This window comes from Lissotriton vulgaris, chromosome 6 (genome assembly GCF_964263255.1).
Source record: "Lissotriton vulgaris chromosome 6, aLisVul1.2, whole genome shotgun sequence".
Classification (NCBI taxonomy): Eukaryota; Metazoa; Chordata; class Amphibia; order Caudata; family Salamandridae; genus Lissotriton; species Lissotriton vulgaris.
Genome location: NC_141694.1, coordinates 384,196,381 through 384,219,354, shown reverse-complemented (window position 1 = coordinate 384,219,354; position 22,974 = coordinate 384,196,381). Strand labels below are relative to the sequence as shown.

General features: G+C 43.9%; 1 protein-coding gene and 1 long non-coding RNA gene across 3 annotated transcripts in view; one reads left to right on the top strand and one right to left on the bottom strand.

Moving 5' to 3' along the window:
* Positions 1-865, bottom strand: part of LOC147707366 (uncharacterized) — a 108,340-nt gene extending 107,475 nt beyond the window's left edge. Inside the window, exon 1 of the long non-coding RNA XR_015296449.1 lies at positions 644-865. This is a non-coding gene — a long non-coding RNA (uncharacterized LOC147707366). The remainder of the gene's footprint in view (positions 1-643) is intronic.
* Positions 866-939: 74 nt separating this feature from the next.
* ERICH1 (glutamate rich 1) overlaps positions 940-22,974 on the top strand; it is an 80,200-nt gene continuing 58,165 nt past the window's right edge. For both annotated transcript variants that reach the window (XM_086926405.1, XM_086926406.1), the window contains exons 1-2: positions 940-1,279; positions 4,423-4,584. In XM_086926405.1, coding sequence (XP_086782531.1) covers positions 1,258-1,279; positions 4,423-4,584 — 184 coding nt within the window. In that variant the 5' untranslated portion in view covers positions 940-1,257. The remainder of the gene's footprint in view (positions 1,280-4,422; positions 4,585-22,974) is intronic.

Genomic DNA, 22,974 nt, shown 5'->3' with positions numbered 1-22,974 from the left:
AAATGCATATAGTGCGGTTTAGTCTCAATGGACAACTGCGGTGTAGGTTTTTAATTCTATGAGGCGTGTTGAAATGCTCTGGTGAAGTGAGGTACTGGAGGAAATGGTTCTAAACGAGGTTTTTGGATGAGACTCTCGCATTTATTCGCCCTCCATTAGCGCAAGAAACTGTGTTCAGGCTTAACCTCCTCGTATGCCTGCTGAATAATAATCCCTACAAGAACACCGAAAATGTGCCCTGAGTATAAGCACCTTCAGCACCAAAGGACAGTTATGCATAACCTACCCTACAATGATTTCTGAAAGTGAAAGTCTTTTAAATTGCATATCTTTTCTGAACCCTATAGCAGGTCACAATATTGTAGCAGCCCTGACTTCACCTTCCAGGTAACGCAGACGGAATAGCCCTATAACTGTCTCCACTTCATCCCGTTCGCCGATAGTTTCACGCTTACCAAAGCAAAGCAACATGCACATGTGCAAAAACCCTTTGAGTCCCGTAACACTCTGATCTATAGCTACAGCAGAGGTAGCACAGGTTCAAGCATGGACAAAATAACATATGCCAGCAAGAACAGACCAAAGAATGATTTTTCAAATAGACTTATCAGACAAGCAATCAGTAAAATGCATTAACCCTTACCTGTTTTAAGGCTGGGAATTCTAATACAGCCATCTCCTCCCTGTTGTTAGCATAATAAAGCGTCAGATCAAGTCCTTTAAAGTGTCACTTTTATACACGGGCGAGAGAAGGCTATCACTGCATCGGTTCCAACGGGCTTGGTATTCCTATGGTGCTTCCCATGCGCTGCAAACGCTGCCGCGGCTGCAGCTACTGATGCTTTCTCTTGATCAGCATAACACATTCAGCGGCCGAGCGAGAACATGTCATTGGTTTGCGCACGCGCAGCGAGTGTGGCTCATACTGCACATGCGCACAGATCAGGCAGACAACTTCACTCGCCATGTTGGTGCGGTCGTTCCTGGACCATTAAGATCTGCAGAGACCAGGCGAAGGTGGAAATAAACTGAAGTAGCACAAGAAGAACCGCTCGTAGACTGAGCTCGATTCTTCCGCGCATTTAATTATGCTTCGTATGGTGCCTCAGCGGAGAGGAAGAGAAGAGAGGTGGGACGCGAATTTGACTATGTGTGCTGTGTGACGAAGGAAACGGGAAAGTAAGAGGGCAGTCTTCCGTACTCGCTGTGTAACTAAATATTCGGGGTGAACTCTGCTACTTCGAGCAAAGGAGGAGCATGTCAAGTAGAAGGCAAGAAGGTAAGCGTGGCTTTAATGTGCCAGAGACATCAAAGACAATGGGCACTCGATGCCGGTAACCCCAAACCCCCAGTTTTGAAGTCCATGAGTACTAGGAGATGGGAATTATTCTTGTTCATGGTGCAGAGGACTTCATCATCTCCTGGTATGGTTGTCTGTCTCTGTACTGTATCTTGATTTGAAGGATAACTGGTAGTCATAAAAAAGAGATGAGTATTAAGATGTTGTTGGATTGAGATGTAGACATTTTTTTATTAATGTTTTTACCAATGAAGGGCTGTGTATTGAGCCGATAAGTTGAAAGTCATCAAGAATCTAGTGTGAATTTCTTTGAGTGGGAGGTCCAGTGGCTGAATGTGGGCAATTTGCAGTGGTTGGTTGGAGATGTAGCGAGGACCAAGTAGAGCATGTGGCCTTTGATGTGTGTTGGATCAATGACATGCTATGTAGTGTTGACAGTGCAAATTGGATCTTGTTTTCTTTGTGCTTGTGTTGCCAGGGCAGTTGAAGTCTTCAAGAAAGTTGTTGTGTGTGTTTTGAATAGATGAGGTGTTGATGAGATTAATTATTTCATTCATGAAAGTCCTTGTTCTGTCTGTGTGGATGACTGTATATTAAATGGAATGTGGTTGTTTGATACAGAGGGATGTGACCTCGAATAACGTTTCCTAAGTGTTAAAATTAGCCACTGTCAACTTAGCGCCACATACATTTAACCAGTACTAAAGGTTGTGTGCATTATCAGTTTAGGACAAGAATGTAGATTTTGGCAGGTGCAGTCACTATTTAGCCCTAAAAGTCATAACTCCATAGATAATCGCATGCCTTTCAAATGTTTTGTTCAACTGATTTACATACAGATCTCATTCTGAAACGTTAGTGACGTGTGCTAACGTTTCTCAAAGACTCATTTCTATAGGGAGTGTAAGGAATATTTTCCCACGGATAACATTTTATTTCGTAGTTGATTAAAAAAAAAAGTGAAAATTTCTTGTCATGTGTTCACTCTAATTTTTTGCAGCATTTTATTGCTGGTTTTTAAACGCTGCACACTGGCACACTGCTGCCCCAGTGCCCAATGGATGTGCCCTGGCCTCTAAAACATGTAAAAACTGGCTAATGTCTGATTGGCATATCAAACTTTCCTAAATGGCGACAGTATATGATGTGGAAACTACACCCATTGGCTTGGATAGTTTAATGTCACCTGTGGATGGTAGCACTTAATGTGCCATCCACTCATGTGGCAGGGAAAACATGGCTTCTGCCCTTCCAATGTAGCCTGACTGCTACAGTTTAAACCTGCAGTCCTACCTGTCAAAAAAACCTTTTTGACAGGGAAAACCTCCCATATAAATATTAATAAGTCACCCCTATGTAGGCTTTGTAGCCCGCAAGGTAGGGTGGTTGGTATTTAAAAGTAAGACATATAGAATGTTATAGTTACCATGTCTCTACAGTGACATTTCTACCGACGGATGCAATGAGTTCTCTGGACACAAAATTAGATTTTTTGTGCTCTGAGTATTTCCTGCCAAACACCAACGGCTTTAACAGGACCCCATCCAATGGCTATGTGACTTTGAAAGTACTTCCTCAGAAAAAAAACCTGCAAACTTGCCCTCCTCCTGGAGAATTGCAACTTCCATTTCAGACACCAAGTCCCATGGTGAAATCTCCAGCTGGGACAGATCTGGTTTGTGTATCTAATCTATGCCTACATCCTGGTCTACTGCGATAATCGACTGTCATTGGTGCATAGTGCTTTTTGGAACTATTTTCCTTAAATTGTCTACAATTTATATCGACGGTTTATTTATTGGATTTCTGTTGTTTTGTTGTTATTTTGTTTATTAAAATCTTCTCTATTTTATAAACTGAAGTCAGATTTTTATTGTGTAGTGTCTTTGACTTTTTACCTGTTTTGATACTTCTAAATACCTAACACAGTTTACACTGGCTGCTTTGTGCCATAACTACCACAGGTTGAGCTCAGGTTTAAATTACTTTAGACCGAAGAGGTTAGTGGCCTTATTACTTGTACTTAATTAACTTTCTTACACATCTTTGTACTAATGCACAGTTTGCATAAGTAAATACAGGGGATAAGATGTGTACATGGAAATCTAACTTCTTTACATTTATAAATCATACCAAGAACCTGACAATTCATGGATTTCGAACTATATTTTACCAACAAGTGAATCAGTCTAGTAATGTCTGTTTTGAAGGCTTCTGTAAATTATTTCTGTTGAAGCCAAACAATTGTAGACCATCAATAGGGGTTATGCTGTAAACTCTGTGTAGCAATCATTAATTGTATACAATAAAATTATTCCACTTCGAGAAATATACACAGAATGGCCTAACTGTGTTAAATGACTAGCACAATTATCTGCATTGTAGTTCCCCCAGAGCAATTATGTGCTGATTATACTTATCCTGTGAAGTTTCCCCTGCCGTGTAAAAAAATATCATGTTTTTTGCATAAATACTTAAGAACACTATCAAGTTTGGTTGTTTTCCTAAAACTTGTGTTTCTTGTATTTTTTCCATTTGTTGTAATGTAGATTTCTGATTTATTTGGCACCCTAGCAACAGTAGTGTATTAACATTAGTCTGAACTCTGTGAGTTGAACATTAAGAATAACTTGCTGGGGGATCCTGGGTTTATAGATGAGGTCCCCGGTGCTGTTAAGGGATATATATTATCTCTATTTCTTACTACAGCCTGCACTTCCATTTCAAATACCTGGTATCTAATCAATTTCCTTGTATAAGGTGGGTAATCGGCGTTCCACACGTAAATTTACTGTTGCCTATGATCCCCACTGCTTTAACTTGCTTTCCGCTGCTGGTATTATTTGCTCTTGAGAATCAGAACAAAGCTAATCTCCAGGCAATATAGCACTATATATAATTAAACACAGAAATTGACTCTTCCTTTGAAAAAGACAAGACCTTTATATATGCATTCCTGACAGCCAGTAAATGTCACATTCGTTGTTGATTCAAACAAATACAGATGTGTGTGTGTATGTGTTTGTTATTCAGGTAATATTTTAATACATTTTATGTGTTATGATCTATATTTTCACTTTTAAAAACGTACCTAATACAAGTATTATTATGTTGGTTTCTAGTTTTCAAACGGAATGTTCTAAAGAAGCTATATCCGGAGGGCCTGTCTATTCCACCGGCATCAATTCCAAATGTGCACAGTGAAACAATTCCAGGGAATACAGATTTGCAGCAAAATGATTCAGAGAAAGCATGGACTTCAGCCGACTCTGCCAGACTGACCGGTATTGGAATTTTCAATATATACGTCTTCAGTTGAACCTCTTTTCTGTTGTAGGTGTTCCCATCAAAATGTGTTGGTAACTTATTATTGTTTGTTTTCATGTAATTCCTAATGTTTGTCATTGCTTGTTCACATGTACGCTCTTGGGGTAACGAATGCTGAAGTATGTAGCAGCTCAGACGTCATTGCATTTTTCGTCCATCCTGGCTACTTGCACACCAGTGGTGTTACTTTCTGCTTCAACTGTCTTGTATGCTTGGTGGGCTGTGTAGTGAGTGAATTCGGCTGGCAGGAGTTCAGCTTGTTGGCATAAGCTCCTCCTGCATTAGAACTTATTTGAGTGCCGGAAATCTGGTCTCCTGCCTGACACCCAGTTGTTTTGCTGATCTGACAATGAGGATGGCAAACTGTGCTGTGCAGAAAGGTAAAAGAGCCTTGCACCATGATGCAATATCCTGCCTCTCAAAACATGTCCCAAAAGCTGCCATGCCTGCTGTGAACAAGACTGGTCTTCTTTAGTAGGTAAAATATACATTATTGGTGTATATGCTTATATATCCACCAATCTGTCTCTTCTGCAACTGTGCTCGTTACCGATGGTAACCCCACTACATTTCTGTACTGTATGCCTAAAAGTTGTTACGAATTACTCATGAAGGACATTTGAATGAGTTACCAACACCTGCTGCATACCGGCCATCAGCCTTGGCTGCTAATATTTAGAGTACAATAGCAAAGGACATATGTTTTATAAAGGCAGTCCAAGAGATCCGAACCCCAGTAACCTCTAAACAAAAGACTCCACCTTTTGTGCTGTACCCCTACAAAGCTCTGTAAAGTGTTGTTAGCCTCTTCAACATATGTTATGTACCGACAGCTGGGAGGTGATATTGCTCACATTCTGTGGTCCATACTGCTTTCTGGAATGCAGTCTGGGAGATGCTCAGCTTTAATGATACATGCACCACCTGACCTTCCATAGAATTGGCTCCACTACATGACACTAACGAGGCAATGGATATTAACCCCCATACTAAGTTTCACAGCTGTTAGACTTTATTGTTTGATTAAAAAACCTTTACAATTTAAGAACACATTCAATACATTCATAAAGGAGACCACCGAATAAAAAATACAGAACTTGTAAATTGCTTACAACCCTCAAAAGTATTGTAGGCAGATAATGTTCAGCTCCAAAGCCTGGATCTGATCGGCTATTATTGACAGTCTAGGGTTCTGTTGTTGAACCTGCAGACTGAATGCCGCCCTGCAGCAGTAAGGGAGATTTGATGGCACTGGTGTCTCCCAACAGTTTTGACGCCATGTTGACAAATTTGGTAAGCCCGATATTCAGCTTGGTGTTATCTGGATTTAAGGCAGCTATAATAGCCTGGCGGCGTGATCGAACTCCTAGTCTGATCCATTCTTCCCGCAATAATGACCGTCTAACTGTGAACATTGCAGGGCATACACAAACTATATGTTCCATTGTTTCAGAGTGATAGCCGCACAACCTGCGTTTGATACTATTGCCTGAACGGCACCATTCAGGAAGGTTCTTTAAAAATGGCCCGTAACCCATCCTCGGACCTAAAAACCTTTGTTTCAAATAAAGTGCAAATGTGCTTGATTAATAGGGCCACTCGACGCCTGGTTTAAAATCGCAAATTACTACCCAAGCTTGGTTTCTTTTTGACTGTGTTGCCCTGTCTGAATGGAAAGACCACAATCTGACGCTCTTCTTGATAGCAACCTTTAGCACCGGCTGGGAGGTGTTTGTTCCCGAGAGATCTTTGACTCCAAGTAATTGTAAGTGTTTCCGATACTTCTGGCTGGTCTGGTTTTTCGATATTTCCTGCCATAGTTTTGCCTCCAGGGAACCCTCCCGGGCATGGCATAGTCTGTTACAAAACTTTAGAAACGCGCCAGCCTACACCTATGATGGCTAGTAAGCCCAGTTAGAGTCAAACTTGTTCTTGCAAAGCTGATTTGGCAGGCGAAAAGCATGTTTAAACATTTTGATTGTAAGTTTGTTTAGTAAAATACTTGTGCGCTTCGTGATCTTGTGCCCATACGACAGAGTTAGTTATCTTCGCCTTCATCACTTTCAGCATAAAGGTTAGGCTAGGGCCAAGTAGCTGTTTTAACAGTTTCGCAGAGGCGGCCTCTAATGACAAGGCTTTGGTCCTCAATGCTTCTTTCTGCTTGACGACTGAACATCTGGTGTCGAGAAAGATTCCCAAATATTAGTAGTAAGATATTGATTCGAGCTTTGCATTATTGAAGTACCACCCTCCGCGTGTGTCAGGACCCGAACCCTGGGTTCCATCCTCTGCTACCCAACGACGTTACAAACTGGGCAAGGTGCTGAGGGAGATGCTTGGGCAGAGAAGGTGTGGACCTGGAGACTTAAGATGGCCGCCGCTGTTGCCAAGGCAGATGCCCAGTAGGCGCTCTAGTCTCCCATGCCCCAGCTGCATTGAACTCTATGTGAAGCGCGAGCGCTGGGAAGAATGCGCACTTCACTAAAAGAACCTGACCAGAGAAGTTTGTTATTTGAATATGCTAAGGATCCTGATTTATTGGTAAAAGTTTAGTAGGGGAATTGCTGTCTTGCCGCGACATTGATTGTGGAAGCAATTCAGTTCGGAACTCGGCGCGTAATCCAAGCGCGAGTTGCCGAGTATTAGTTTGAAGAACATTTACTTGAAGAGTTGCCGCTTGCGAGTGAACGCCTGAAGAGGAAGGTGTCAAGCATCGAGCGGTGAAAGGAGCACCGGGGGTTTTCAGTATTTGAGGACCTGGGAGGGAGAAAGGGCCAATTGACAAGTTTTGAGGAGAGGAGTTCAACGCAGGAACACAGACTCTCGAAGAGAAAAGCTAAGTGAAAGATAATAGGCTTTAAAGCCGATTGTTCTGGTTCTAAGTTACTTACCGTTTGAAAAAGAATTCAGTCCGACAACATTCCTGTTTAGAAAATAGAAAGATAAGGCGTGATTAAATATGGACAGTACTCTACCTTACAAGAGAATGTAAATGTTGTGTAAATATGCAAAATACTCACCAAGGAACTACGAAGTGTTGAATAACTCTGCCAACCTGAAAAAGACAATAAAAGGCAAGGTTAGACATTCAAAAGGCTTCTACAGAAGAAAGAGAATGACAGAAACTCCGATTAGAAAAAGACTCCACTAACAGTGACGTAAGTGCACTTACTAAAAGTAATAGATTAAATAGTTAAGAATCACTAGAGAGGGAAGTTTATATATATAAATAATTGTTTCTTCTTTCACACTAGTGCCAACTATATCGGAGAGTAGAATCACTACCAATATACAGAAGAGGAGCTAAGGTCCAGCACCTTAATGGTGGGTGAGAGAAGATAACAGAGTAGATTCCAACAGAGAGAGTAGGAGGTTAGTATTATAATGATGTGTTATTGTTTTTAGGTTTCCATCAAACAAGACCGCACCGAAGGTAGCTGACTGAGGGAGCCTACGCAGGACCAGTCTCTTCTCTGTTTGTTATTTTATCCAATTCCCCCGTCCCTTAAGGTAATGATGGAAGGTTCTGTGTAAGACCTACCAGCATTGGTGAGAGGGACTTGGGTTCTAGCATCTCTGTTCCTGTGCAGTAGTAGGCAAGCCGAGAGCAAGTTTTTGAGTTCTGACAGAGTGAAGTGCCCAAGTTGCCTTCGCACCCGAACAGAGATGGTGGAAGGAATTGATGTCAAATCCTTAGGTACACTCCTAGACGCAATTCAGAAAGAATTGGGAGCGGTTAGGGAGGAAAATCGAAATCTGAGACAAGAGGTAGTGAGTGCCAGAAAAGAAACTACTGAATTGGCGCTAAGATTACACCAACCTAGTAGTCTAGAGAGGGAAGCCATGAATACAGTATTAGAGACCACCAATAGGACTACTACACAAGTGATACATTCTCTCTCCCCAGTCATACCATTGGCAGCTCCAGAGAGATTTAACGGGGACCCTCTCCGAATGTTCATTACACTTCATGTGCCGCCCTTCGATCTTCCCAGACGCGCAGTCTAGAGTGGCTTTCATACTCTCATATCTAAGTGGGGATGCAGCTTCGTGGTTCATGCCATTAGTCTCACGGGATGACCCTTTCTTAAGGAATTTTGAAGATTTCAAACAAGAATTCTTGCGGATATTTGATCGACGAAGAATATCTCAAGAGGTGGATAATGAATTGCTTGATTTACGACAAGGAAATCGAGATTTAATCGCATACCTGGCTCAGTTCAATAACTTAGTGATGGAGACCGATTGGCCAGAAAGCAAGAGGGCTGCGGTGTTCTATCGTGGATTGAGAGATGAATTAAAGGACACCGTAGCCCAAATTCCTAATCAACCCACCGAGATATCAGCGCTCATAGACTTGGTGCTGGAGATAGATTTCCGCCAGGGAAAGAGGCGAGGAGAAAAGAAGAAAGACTTTAATGGGATACCTCCAAGATTTGACCGGGCTCGGTCAGATGGTCATAGGACCTCATAGACACACTCAGGAGCTGAACCAATGCAGATTGGAGTAATAAGAGGCCCTTTGACCAAGGAAGAGAAAGAAAAAAGAAGGGCGAATAATCAGTGCATGTATTGTGGATCCGGTAGCCATTTTGTTCGATATTGCCCAAAGAAACCAAAGAGCACCTTCAAGCCGAAGGAAAACTAACGGCACCACCTGCGGAAGGAGTTGAGCAGGTGGGTGCGATTCAAGAAAAGACTCTGCATGAATATCAAGTGGCAAACACACTACAATCAGCGGCTCCGCATTTAGTTCTGACTTTGAAAGTGAAATTCGGACAGACCATCTTAACAGAAGTATCAGTTATGATTGATTCAGGAGCCACAGGATATTTCTGTGATTTGAGATTTGCCGCTAAGGTGGGAATCCAGGCAATCCGGAAGGTAAAGAGCGCGCCCGTTCGTGCAGTGGATGGGACGAACCTTTCTTCGGGGCCAATCGTGAGCCACACGGAAATGATCCAATTGACGACCAATGACGGACATCATGAGAAGATCCAGTTTATTTTAATAGATGCTTCTCAATTTCAACAAATTCTTGGTCTCCCATGGCTTACTGAGCATAATCCTACCATCGACTGGAGCTCCAGAACCGTAGTAATGGATTCGAGTTATTGTCAAGAGAATTGTTTCGATTCGGAGACCGAACGAGCAAGAAACAACCCAGCCTTGTCGTTATGTTCCACTGGGCATTCCATGTGCATGATTAACGTTCAGGAAATTCCCGAAGAACATAAAGAATTTGCAGAGGTGTTTAACGAAGTGGAAGCAGAACTTTTACCGCCACATTGAGTTTATGACTGTAAGATAGAATTGGAGCCTGGATCAAACTTGCCATGCAGTCGTGTCTATGCCTTGACCGAGAAGGAGCACCAACATCTCAAGGAGTACCTGGATAAATACCTTGCCAATGGGTTCATCAGGCCGTCCCAGTCACCAGTCTCATCTCCCTTATTTTTCGTGCCGAAGAAGGAGGGAGAATTGCGGACGTGCATCGACTACAGAGCGATAAACAAGATAACCAAGAAGAATCGGTATCCTTTACCATTGATTTCGGTGCTTCTGGGCCAAGTGAAGGGAGCTCAAATCTACACAAAACTCGACTTGAGGGGAGCCTATCTTCTAGTTCGAATGCGCAAAGGAGATGAGTGGAAGACGGCATTTCGGACTAGATTTGGGCTTTTTGAATATCAGGTGATGCCCTATGGACTGTGCAATGCTACAGCAGCCTTTCATCAACGACGTCCTGAAGGAATTTATAGATCAGTGTGCGATAGTGTACATTGACGATATCCTAATTTATTCTTCTGACGTAGCAAAACATCATGAGCAAGTGAAGGGAGTGTTGCGGAAGCTACAGGAGAATAAATTGTTTCTGAAGCTAGAAAAATGCGCGTTTGATGTATCACAGGTGGAGTTCTTGGGTTTCTTGCTGTTGCCTTCCGGAATTCTGATGGATCAACACAAAGTGGAGGCGGTGACTAACTGGGAATCTCCGAGTAGCGTAAAGGAAGTCCAAAGTTTCATTGGATTTGCTAAGTTCTACCGGAGATTTATCAGTGAGTTCTCCAGAAAGATTCTTCCCCTCACAAAATTGTTGAGAAAAGGAACCAAGTTTGAGTGGTCAAAGGAGTCGGAGGAGGCTTTTCAATCTTTAAAAGAGGACTTCACCACGGCGCCAGTGCTGTTACATGCTGACCCGTCTGAGCCTTTTTATGTAGAGACAGATGCATCGGATCAAGCAGTGGGAGGAGTGTTATCGCAGCGACATAAGACCACAGGCCAACTGCACCCGGTCGCCTATCGATCAAAGTTGACTCAAGCTGATATAAACTATACTATCACAGAGAAGGAGTTGTTGGCCATTAAGGATGCCTTTAAGGAGTGGCGACACTACTTGATGGGAGCTCGGCACCAAGTAACGGTATTCACAGATCATCGCAATTTAAAGTTTCTGAAAACAGCCAGAACTCTTACACCACGACAACTGAGATGGTCTTTGTATTTTGCGGACTATGATTTTGTGATCACGTTCCGTCCAGGAGCTCAAAATGGAAAGGCGGATGCCTTGTCCAGGATTGGTACGAGGTTGCAGAAGACTGTTGCAGACAGTCAGCCAATCATTCCCAGTGATAAGATCATAGGAGCCATCACCTCCATTAGACTACAAGAATCGATTGCAGACGTTATGAGTCAGGAGGCCATGCAGAGTTGGGCGGAGAAGGATGCCAGCAGAAAAATCATTAATCAAATGCCTTATCATCAGGATGCCTTGTATCTTCCAACCACTGAGTTGCAGCAGCAAGTAATGCATGAATGCCATGATGACAAATTAGCTGGTAACAAAGGAGAAGCCAAGACCGAGGAGATAATTAAGACATTACTGGTGACCTAAGATAACAACAGGTGTTGAGAAGTATGTTAAGTCCTTTGAGATTTGCGCACAGGGGAAGTCAGAACGGCGGGCTCCAAAGGGGTTATTGCAACCTCTACCCACACCTCCCCATCCATGGCACACCGTTACATTAGATCTTATCACAGATTTACCTATTAGTCAAGGGCACAACACCATCCTGGTGGTGGTGGACGCCTTTTCAAAGATGGCCCACTTCACAGCTTTAAAAGGGGTTCCTTCTGCCAAACAGTTAGCTGACCACTTTAGTTCCCAGATTGTCAAGCTACATGGAATTCCTAAGATTGTTATTTCGGATAGGGGTTCCCAATTTATGTCCCATTTTTGGAGAGCCTTTATGGAAGGTTTGGGGACAGAAGTTAGATTCTCCACCAGTTACCACCCTGAAACAGATGGGCAGACAGAAAGGGTGAATCAAGAACTGGAACAATATTTGCGGCTGTTCCTTTTAAAAGAAGAAGGTAATTGGTCCGATTATTTGTGGACAGCTGAATTCGCTCACAATAATGCAAAGAACAGTTCGACAGGGTATTCCCCCCTTTTCCTGAACTATGGCAGACACCCAAATGCTACCATTCGGCAAATGGAAACAGCAGTTCCAGCAGTTAAGGAAGTTATGTCGCACCTGCTTCAAATTCAACAAAGGGCTGTAGACAAGCTACGAGTAGCGAAAGAAAAGTATAAAAAATATGCTGATCGGAAGAGACGCGAGGGGCCATCCTTGACTAATGGAGATCAGGTTTGGTTGAGTACCATAAATTTGAGGTTAAAGGGGAACAGGAAGTTTCAACCTCGATTTATCGGCCCCTATCCTATTGAGGAACAAATCAATCAGGTAACTTATCGACTAAAATTGCCTCCCAAGTTAAAGATACACCCAGTCTTCCATGTTTCATTGTTAAAGAAGGCTCCTGCAAACCTGAGACACCAATCACCCCCGAAGCCAATTCAGCTAGAAACAGGAACTGAGTATGAAGTAAAAGAAATTTTGCATTCAAAAAGATCGAGAGGGAAGTTGTATTATTTGATTGACTGGAAGGGTTATGGCCCAGAAGAGCGATCCTGGGAACAAGAGGAGGATGTTAATGCACCTAGATTAATTAGATCTTTTCATCAACTATTCCCCACCAAGCCAAGAAAGAGAGGACCTGCCTTGTTGGGGGGTATTGTCAGGACCCGAACCCTGGGTTCCATCCTCTGCTACCCAACGACGTTACAAACTGGGCAAGGTGGTGAGGGAGATGCTTGGGCAGAGAAGATGCGGACCTGGAGACTTAAGATGGCCGCCGCTGTTGCCAAGGCAGATGCCCAATAGGCGCTCTAGTCTCCCATGCCCCAGCTGCATTGAACTCTATGTGAAGCGCGAGCGCTGGGAAGAATGCGCACTTCACTAAAAGAACCTGACCAGAGAAGTTCGTTATTTGAATATGCTAAGGATCCTGATTTATTGGTAAAAGTTTAGTAGCGGAATTGATGTCTTGCCGTGACATTGATTGTGGAAGCAATTCAGTTCGGAACTCGGCGCGTAATCCAAGCGCGAGTTGCCGAGTATTAGTTTGAAGAGCATTTACTTGAAGAGTTGCCGCTTGCGAGTGAACGCCTGAAGAGGAAGGTGTAAAGCGTCGAGCGGTGAAAGGAGCAGCGGGGGTTTTCACTACTTGAGGACCTGGGAGGGAGAAATGGCCAATTGACAAGTTTCGAGGAGAGGAGTTCAACGCAGGAACACAGACTCTCGAAGGGAAAAGCTAAGTGAAAGATAATAGACTTTAAAGCCGATTGTTCTGGTACTAAGTTACTTACAGTTTGAAAAAGAATTCAGTCCGACAACATTCCTGTTTAGAAAATAGAAAGATAAGGAGTGATTAAATATGGACAGTACTCTACCTTACAAGAGAATGTAAATGTTTTGTAAATATGTAAAATACTCACCAAGGAACTAGGAAGTGTTGAATAACTCTGCCAACCTGAAAGAGACAATAAAAGGCAAGGTTAGACATTCAAAAGGCTTCTACAGAAGAAAGAGAATAACAGAAACCCCAATTAGAAAAAGACTCTACTAATAGTGAAGTAAGTGCACTTACTAAAAGTAATAGATTAAATAGTTAAGAATCACTAGAGAGGGAAGTTTATATATATAAATAATTGTTTCTTCTTTCACACTAGTGCCAACTATAGCGGAGAATAGAATCACTACAAATATAGAGAAGAGGAGCTAAGGTCCAGCACCTTAATGGTGGGTGAGAGAAGATAACAGAGTAGATTCCAATAGAGAGAGTAGGAGGTTAGGATTATAATGATGTGTTATTGTTTTTAGGTTTCCATCAAACAAGACCGCACCGAAAGTAGCTGACTGAGGGAGCCAACGCAGGACCAGTCTCTTCTCTATTTGTTATTTTATCCAATTCCCCCGTCACTTAAGGTAATGATGGAAGGTTCTGTGTAAGACCTACCAGCATTGCTGAGAGGGGCTTGGGTTCTAGCATCTCTGTTCCTGTGCAGTAGTAGGTAAGCAGAGAGCAAGTTTTTGAGTTCTGACAGCGTGACCTCTTTTGCTTCCCGAAAGACATTGTTTTAGTTTTTAGCAAATTCCGTTCTAAAGAGTTTGCTGTGGTGTAGGGAAACAGTTCATCAAGTACCCTCTGTAGGCCTACTTTTGTGTGGCTTAGCAACACAAAATAGTCATCATACAGCAGGTTGCTGCTGTGTGTTCCGTCTAGTTGCAGGGGGTGGCCGTTAACACTATAAAGTGATGGGGTGAAGTCTGTTTTAAACAAGTTAAAAAGGAGTGGAGCCAGTATGCAGCCTTGTTTGACACCGGTTTTGGTTCCAATCTTCCTGGAAACATGTGAGCCTTCACCCAACTTGATTCTGATCCAAGCTTCTGTGTGGATTTGGACATTTAGTGTTTAAAAGGGTCATAGGTATACCCCAGGACTCTAATTTTTGCCACAGCAGGCCCCGGGACAGGCGCTCGAAGGCCGCTTTAAAATCAACAAAGCAGCAATGCAGTTGGGTTTGTTGAACTGCCGATTTCTCCATCCGGATGGTCAGGGAAAGTAAATTAGTAGCTGTGCCAGAGTTGGTCACAAAACTCGTCTGGTTAAAAGGGAGGCGCATTGTGGTGTTGGCCCAGGTGAGGTACCGGGTTTTTATGGACCTGGCGGTGCCAAGGGGAACACCCAAAGACCTCTTGAGTCCTTCCTGTTTTGGACCACAGAAACACAGAGTCTTCTAGGTGATGTCAATGATGCTGTTTATTGGCTGCAACCAGTAACAGGTATCGTAGAAGTACAACAGCATATAGCGCATGTATGTTCTCAGGAGACTGCTCGTTTTTACAGAACCAGCCTCTTCCTTTTATACAAAATAATACACTTCGGGCAAGAATTCCCCAGTTTACAGTTGGTTATATAAATATTTCTACTACAAAGAAAAGGCAGAGTCATGATGACAAGCCCACATTTCGGTTTGTCCAGTTCGTGATAGATTACCCAGCAAGGCCCAGAACCTTCATCAGATATTGACGAACCCCCAATAAAATCGGGCACCTCCTCCTTGTAAAACAGACCATAAAGAAGAAACAGGGACAGGTGTGTGTGTGATAAAACATGGCTTGTATGCGATAAACGGTTTATGACATGTTGTGCTTTGATGCTAATCTCGCTCGGCCATTGGGATGAGGACTTCCCGAACAGGTTTGGCTTGAGGCAGTGGAGTCAGCTCGCCCAGGTCACAGAGGAGTCAGCAAAGGTGTACGTGTCCTTTTAGATCGAATTCAGCCTTGGTCATTTTGACTATGTAAGGGCAATCACAAGATGGATGCCGCTCACAAAATGGAACCTGAGGGTTCAAGACGAAAACTATGATTTCAGGGTGATTGCGTCACTTGATCATGACGCAAATGGATATGTATAGTATCCCAATCATTACCGGTCTGCCAATACCAAAATCGTCATGATACGATTATATTTTTGACACAAGTGTAGGGCTTCGGTACCCCACCCAAAACCAGAATTTTCAGTACCACAGACCCTCCTTTTGCCCTTATATAGGCAATAACCTATACTCATGCTAATCTGAGTCCAGGTCTGTGTACATAAAGTCATTGAGATGCTGTTGTAGCATCATCCTGTTACTTAATTTGTCTCTTGATACAGGCTTCCTTACACATGATGTAGCACAGAGGCCACATATTGCAGGAGCGCACTGTACACACAAGCAGAACATGAACAGAATGGCTAAGACCATTCCAATGACTATCAGAATCTTCCATCCCCGGGCAGATATCAGTTCCCAGAACCACCCCATTAAGGACCAGTCCCCTTTATCCACGTGGATGGATTCAGAGATCTTATGCAGTTTGGAGATGGCCTGGTATACTGTCGGAGCGTTATCGGGGATGAAAATGCAGCAACTGGATTGGATGACATCTAGGGCAACCCTGTTCTGAAGAGTCATAAGGCGGTCCGACTGGAGCTCTGCAGTCAAGTTACTAAGGGCACCAGCCGTTTCAATCACGGCGGATTCAACTACCCTCGTCAATTGGCGAATGTTCCTGCTGTTCACCATATGCCCCCAAAACGGCAGAAAACCTTTTGCGAAATCCCCAAACTCCTGTTCCGCAGTGTCGTCTTTACTCACAACACCCCTAACTGTCCTTGTCCTATGGTAATCTGCCTCGGCCGTGTAGGTGGGTGGCAACAGGAACGAGATAAAACATGTGCCCGAAAAGTCAGGGGGCAGCCATGTATATGCTCTATCATGGCAGACGAAGTAGGTACCCTTAGCTGCTAAGAATGAAGTGGAGGTCTGAGACGGGAAAACGTAAGTTTCAGTACAGACACTCTTCCCTAACTGAGCTCTGGGGTTTTTGCCGTTTCCCTGCAGACATAGGTGACCTTGATGGGGTACTATCCAGATTGGGGAGGACTTCTTTGCTTGCTGGCTCTCACTCAAGGAAATTCCATATTTCATCTACTGTAAGCCTCCAATTCATCTCTGGGAATCGTCCTATATGTGTCAATATCTCTGCTCATATTTCTGATTCCTGCCACTAGTGCCTTGTTGCTCGAGTTGCTTCCTGTCAGACGTGGGGGATATGGTTCGATGGCAAATAGGAACATTGTTTGAAATGCCCACAAAGAACCATAGTAGCTAAATGGCAGGACAAAATATGGGATACCCTTATCTGTCGTATGTGGCATAAGTCCACACACCCAACAATTCGCCGTGTTCGTTACAAACTGGTGCTGGTGTAAGAGCTGAACGAATTAGTTATTTATGAATTCTAATCTTCTGGCAGACTCGTGTTCAGGGAGAGGGTGAAAAGAGTGCGAGGAAACAGTAGAAGGAGGTATGGGTTGTGTAGTGGGTGCAAATGAAACTCGAAAGGTGTGTAAAGCATAGCCAATTAAAAACATCATTATACTACACAACATGAAAATGCATATTATTAAAAATCGTGTTTTTGCCATCACAGTGCATATTCTCGTTTCAAAGTTCGTTGATCTGGCTGGTCTCTCTATCTTGGGAAACTCCATCCTCTAAATTGCTGCCCGCGGTGGGAGATTGTTTCTGCTAAGGAGTGCTTCTGTCAATCCAGGGTAACTCCCTTGAACCAACAGAACTGTCGACCTAACCGTCTCCAGCTGCACTCCAAAGACTGTGGCAACCGCGACCCTAGCAGCAGAACCGGATGGCTGTTCAAAAATCAAAAATGAGCAAGTTTCTTGGATGAGAGAGCTGCACAATCAAAAAGAAAAACTTTTATTTGTCCATAGTCATAGGTATTGGCCTCAGATTGTAGCGATTTCGACCAGGTGCTGTGTGGTCTAGAAACAAGAGTTCAGGCTCAGCAGTGTTCAATCGCATTGACGGAGGCACAGCTTCTTGTAAAATGTTATCGCTTTCCTTTTCAGAAGTAGTTCCTTTCAAACGTGCATCACTAAAGGGTAGGAAGCGAGGCACAGTCTCGACCTCAGAGTCAGCAATTCCCTCCTGGACCCACCGGTCATAAGGCAGAGGTAACGGGACCCTCTTGCAATGGGTCCCGTGGATCCAGTTTTTCTTTCCTTCCACTCGAACTGACGATCTCGTAGATAGGAGAACTAGGTAGGGACCGGTCCAGCCCGGCTCATCATTCTTTGTCTGCTGGAAGTTCTTGACCAGCACGTAGGATCCAGGGTCGATAGGATGTCCTGGAGCTTCAGAGGCCTGAGGTAGACTGTCGTGGACCTGTTGGTGTAAAACACGCAATTTAGCCGTCAATTCATACAGATAGTCAAGCAGTACAGGATGCTCTATTTCACTGAACCTAGTGGGCCTTGGCACTCCCAATTGTTGGCTGGGCGGCCGAACACAATTTCATGTGGACTAAGTCCCATTCTAGAGTGAACAGTCATTCTTGTTGATAGGAGCGCCAAAGGCAGGGCGTCAGGCCACTTAAGACCTGTACTTGCTTGGATCTTGGCCAGTTTCAATGTTAACGTGCCGTTATAGCACTCTACTAGTCCAGCTGATTGGGGGTCATTTGCAGCTTGGAACTTCTGTTGTATGCCTAGCCCCTCACACACTCTCTTCATCACTTGTCCCACGAATTCACTCCCATTATCACTCCAAACCATTCTAGGCATTCCAAACCTAGGGAAGAACTCTTTGACAAGGGCTTTGGCTGTGGATAAGGCAGTATTGTCCTTAAGGGGATACACCTCCACCCACCTGGAAAAGGCACAAACAACAACGAGTACGTATTTCAGATTATTGCACCTTTCCATGTGGATGAAATCTAGCTGCAAAACCTCGAACGGATACGTTGGAGGCGCAAAATGACCAGCTGGAGTTGGGGTTCCCCTACCAGGATTGTACTTCAGACACACCATACAGTTCTTGACCACATTCTCTGCACATTTAGGGATTAAACTATTCTGCCATACTGGAGCCAACAGCTTACACATCCCTTTCACACTGATGTGAGCCATTCCATGAGCCATTGTCACCACTGCAAGCACGCATGCATCGGGTAGCAACCATCTCTGATGCTCTGACAGTTCGACCCAACAACCCTTTGCATCCAATCTACCCTTTCTTTCTCTCCATTCATTCAACTCTTTCTCTGTGGCTTCGGCTTGGATGGACTTCACACTCTCAATCGTGTCTTCACACATACCCACATCACCAATCCATCTCGCGGGACCTGCAACATACATTCGACTCATTATATTCCTTGCAGTTTCTTTTGCGACTTCATCCGCAAACGCATTCCCACGACCAACATCATCCGTCACCTTTTTGTGTGCACTGCATTTCACAATCGCAACTTGTAGTGGCAAGGTCAGTGACTCGAGAAGCTCATTTACCAACTGACCATGTTGGATCTTAGCACCGTGCGACGTCAGGAACCCACGTTCTCTCCACAATCGTCCAAAACTGTGAGCCACGCCAAAGGCGTATTGGCTGTCTGTGTACACATTCACTTGTTTTCCTTTTGCCAACACACATGCTCTTGTAAGTGCAATCAACTCTGCTGCTTGCGCAGAATTGTGTGGGATACGTGCAGCTTTAACAATCGTATGCAACGTCGTCACAGCATATGCTGCAGTCGTATCACCATTCGGCAACTTGAAACATGAACCATCAACCCATAAAGCATCGTCACATTCAGGAAGAGGAGTGTCTTGCAAATCTACTCTCCCTTTTGTCTCTTCTTCTGTCCTAAAACAGCAGTCATGTTGTTCCACCTCATCTGTCTCTACTGGAATGGGCAATAACGTGTCTGGGTTTAGTGTATCACACCTCTTTATGTCTACATGACTTGCTAACAGTGTCAGCTCATAACTTGACAATCGAGCACTAGTTAAGTGCTGTGTCCTTGTTCTGTTTAACAAAATGTCTACTGCATGTGGGACCATGACGATCAGCATATTATCCATTACTATCCCAGCAGACTGTCGAATACAGACAGCTGCTGCCGCAGTGGCTCTCAAGCAACTTGGCAATGCCTTAGCTACCGGATCTAGAGTCGCTGAAAAGTACGCGCATGGACGCTGTTTGCCCCCGACAGACTGTGTCAGAACTGATAATGCACAACCTTCTTTCTCATGGACATATAATGTAAAAGGCTTACTGTAGTCGGGGGTACCCAACACAGGAGCCGAACACAATGCATCACGTAATTCGTGAAAGCTTTTCTGACACTCTTCAGACCACGGAATGGGTTTCGGTGTATCCTTGCAAGTTAATGCCACCAAAGGTTTGGCCAACAAGGAGAAATTCGGTATCCATTGCCTGCAATATGATGTAATACCCAAGAAAGCACGCACTTCTCTCTGTGTCCTTGGGACACTCAATTTTGCAATTGCCTGTATTCTTTCTGGGGTCAGTTTCCTTCCCTCCTTCGATAAGATGTGACCTAAGTAGGTCACTTCTTGTCGACAATATTGCAACTTTGAAAGAGAGACTTTGTGGCGCAGATCACATAAATGACGCAACAATGACAAAGTGGCCTCTTTTCAAATCTCCTCAGTATCTGCAGCGACCAGCAAAAAATCGACGTACTGAATAAGGGTCGCGCCATCAGGTAGAACGATCGTGTCAAGCTGAGATTTCAGAGCCTGACTGAATATTGATGGACTTTCACAGTAGCCCTGAGGAGCGCGTTTGAAGCGGAAACTTCGGCTTCCTAAATTGAAGCCAAAAATATCCCTGCTCCCCTCTGCAATCTGGATGCTGAAGAAAGCATTCTTCAGATCAATCACTGTGAACCAAGAGGCTGAAGCTAGAATCATAGTCAATAGGGCAGTGATATCAGGAACAACTGGAAACTGTGGCACAACAATCTTATTCACCTCTCTAAGATCAATCACGAACCTATAGACAGGTTGTTGGGAAGGATCAGTACGCTTTAAAACCGTCAGAACAGGACTATTACAGATGTTCCCTGTTGTCTCTTCAATGACATCTTTCTCAATCAGATCGTAAATGATTGCTAACAACGCCTTTTCACCTTCGCTAGAGATCTTGTACTGGGGAATACGTGGCATTCTAACATTGGCTCTCAATGTTATAACATGTGGCGCTGTTTCCAAAAGACCCACATCATTAGAGCCAGTAGCCCAAAGCATATCCGGAAGAGAAGACAATTCTGTTGGAACTTTTTCTCTTGACAAATACATTGGAGAAACCACTTTCTTACCCAGTGTAAGTTGTACTCCCGAAGGAGAACAGTACAAAGTTGCATATAATCTCTTTAACAGATCCAGTCCTAACAAGTTTACACCACAACCTGTGGTGTAAAGAATGAGGGGTGCTCCTAATTCCCATGGCCCAACAGAAAGGCACATAGGACTAGAGATCGGGTTCCGAACCGGGGCGCCAGAAAAACCTACTGAAACATTCATTTCGCCAGACAAAGGTGCGCCAAGAAGTTTTGAGTGCATAATAGAACTCTTTGTAGCACCAGTATCCAACAGAAAAGGCTCTGACACACCTGATGTAATCACCTCAACATAAGGTCCATTCTGATCTACTGGAACTGAAACAACTCCCTCTCTTTGTCCATGGCTGTCCTAGCAATCATTACCCTCATTCTCGTGTTCTGCATAGTAGTCATCAGCATAGTACTATGCTGTCCTGGAAAACGCGTTATTCTGTTGGTCAAAACTATTCATAGAATTCTGAGGCGGGAAAGAAGGAGCATTCTGGGGGAAAGTTCCACGACCCCTACCTCTAGGGGCGTGTTGAACACCTCGACCTCTTGCATCAGGAACACCATTCATACGCCGTAACAAAGCCGGACAACTACTCTTGAAATGACCCTCTTCCTTGCAATACGCACACTGATTTGGACCATATGGTAAACGCTGTTGAGAAGACTCGTTTCTTTGCGAGTTTCTCGAATACTGCTGGGGTTGCTGATAGTCGCGCTGACTATTATTACGGGGTGGATAAGCTTGCTGCAGAAGGACTTTAGTTTTCAATTCTTTAGTCTTTTTATCTGCCTTCTCTAGCTCATCTTTGCGTCTATTTTCGTAGTACTGGGCCGTAGCCAAAATCTGTGCTGACGTGGAAACAGCCCAAGCACTCTCAGAATCCTTCAACTTATTACATAATTCAGGGAGCAAATTATGTACAAATTTGTCAACAAACAATCTTTGGCCACCCTCAGTAGCCATATCCTGACCACTATGATCGACGAAAGTCTCTTCAAACCGCGTGAAAAAGTCAGACACATTCTCATCTTTTTTCTTTTTGCACGCTGACAACTTGTCCCAATTCACACGCAATTCGGGCATTAACGTCTTCATATATGCAATAATTCTACCAGGAAGTTCTGCTACTAAAGGCTCGGGCTTAGAACCACCAACTTGTCTAGCATCAGCAGCAGCAATGTTAACCCATGTATCGCCTAATTCTTGATCATGATCTGCATGACAAATTTTTCCCCATAAAGGCTGTGGAACAACATTTCCAAACAACATGTCTACATCTGCTAGATTCATGATACAGGAGCTTGCAGTCTGTGATAACTCCTTATAATACCCTGCAGGATTTTTACGGGGATCAGGCAATGTCTGTTTTAGAGCCAAAACCTCAGATCTCTTCCAAGGAACATGTACCCATACACGCTGAAAATGCAGAGGAATGGCTGGATTCGCATTTGCGTCACCTTCCCTCCAAACTGGGGGAACCTCTCTCATGGGATACTGTTGCCCCTTTTTCCTTCCTGGCGTGTCATGATCAGAAAGTGATCTGGAATTGCTTCCCTTACTCCTATAAGACAACAACGTCTCAATCGCTTGTTCAACATCGGCACCCACAATCATGCCTTCTGCGAACTTGAACCGCACACGGAATAATTCAGGCATGTCGTGCTCTGGATCATTTCCCCTCAAATCTTCACGGAGATATACGCACATTTGTTCAAATACATATCTCTGTGTAGATGCTTCCCACTGACGGAAGACTTCCATGACGGACTGAACGTCATATCTAACAGTATCAGTAACCCATTTGCGTGCTAACTCATTCAGTACTTCTCTCTCTTGGTAGTCAGGCAGTCGACTCCGCAACTGTCTTCGTTCTGTTTTAGGGGTCGTTTTAGGCGACCCAAAAAAGGTGAGAAAAGACCAGTAACAGTGTTTGCCACTCTCTGCCGAACAGAAGGAGAAGCTGACGGAAAGGCAGAAACGCCAGAAAAGACAGGCTGATGTAAAGCGGAGGTGGAGGCAATAGCAGAGGGAGTATTAGGAAAAGCAGTTGGAGCAGTAGGCGAAGTCGTAGGGAAAGCAGATGAAGTATGTAACAAAGGCGGCGGCCCTTGAGAGGGCTGCGCCGGAGGAGTAGAAACCAGCTGAAGAGGAGCTGGTGATTGTATTAGAACTTGTTGTCCAACAATAGGGGGTTGTACAACCAAAGGTTGCTGTGGTGCTGTAGCACT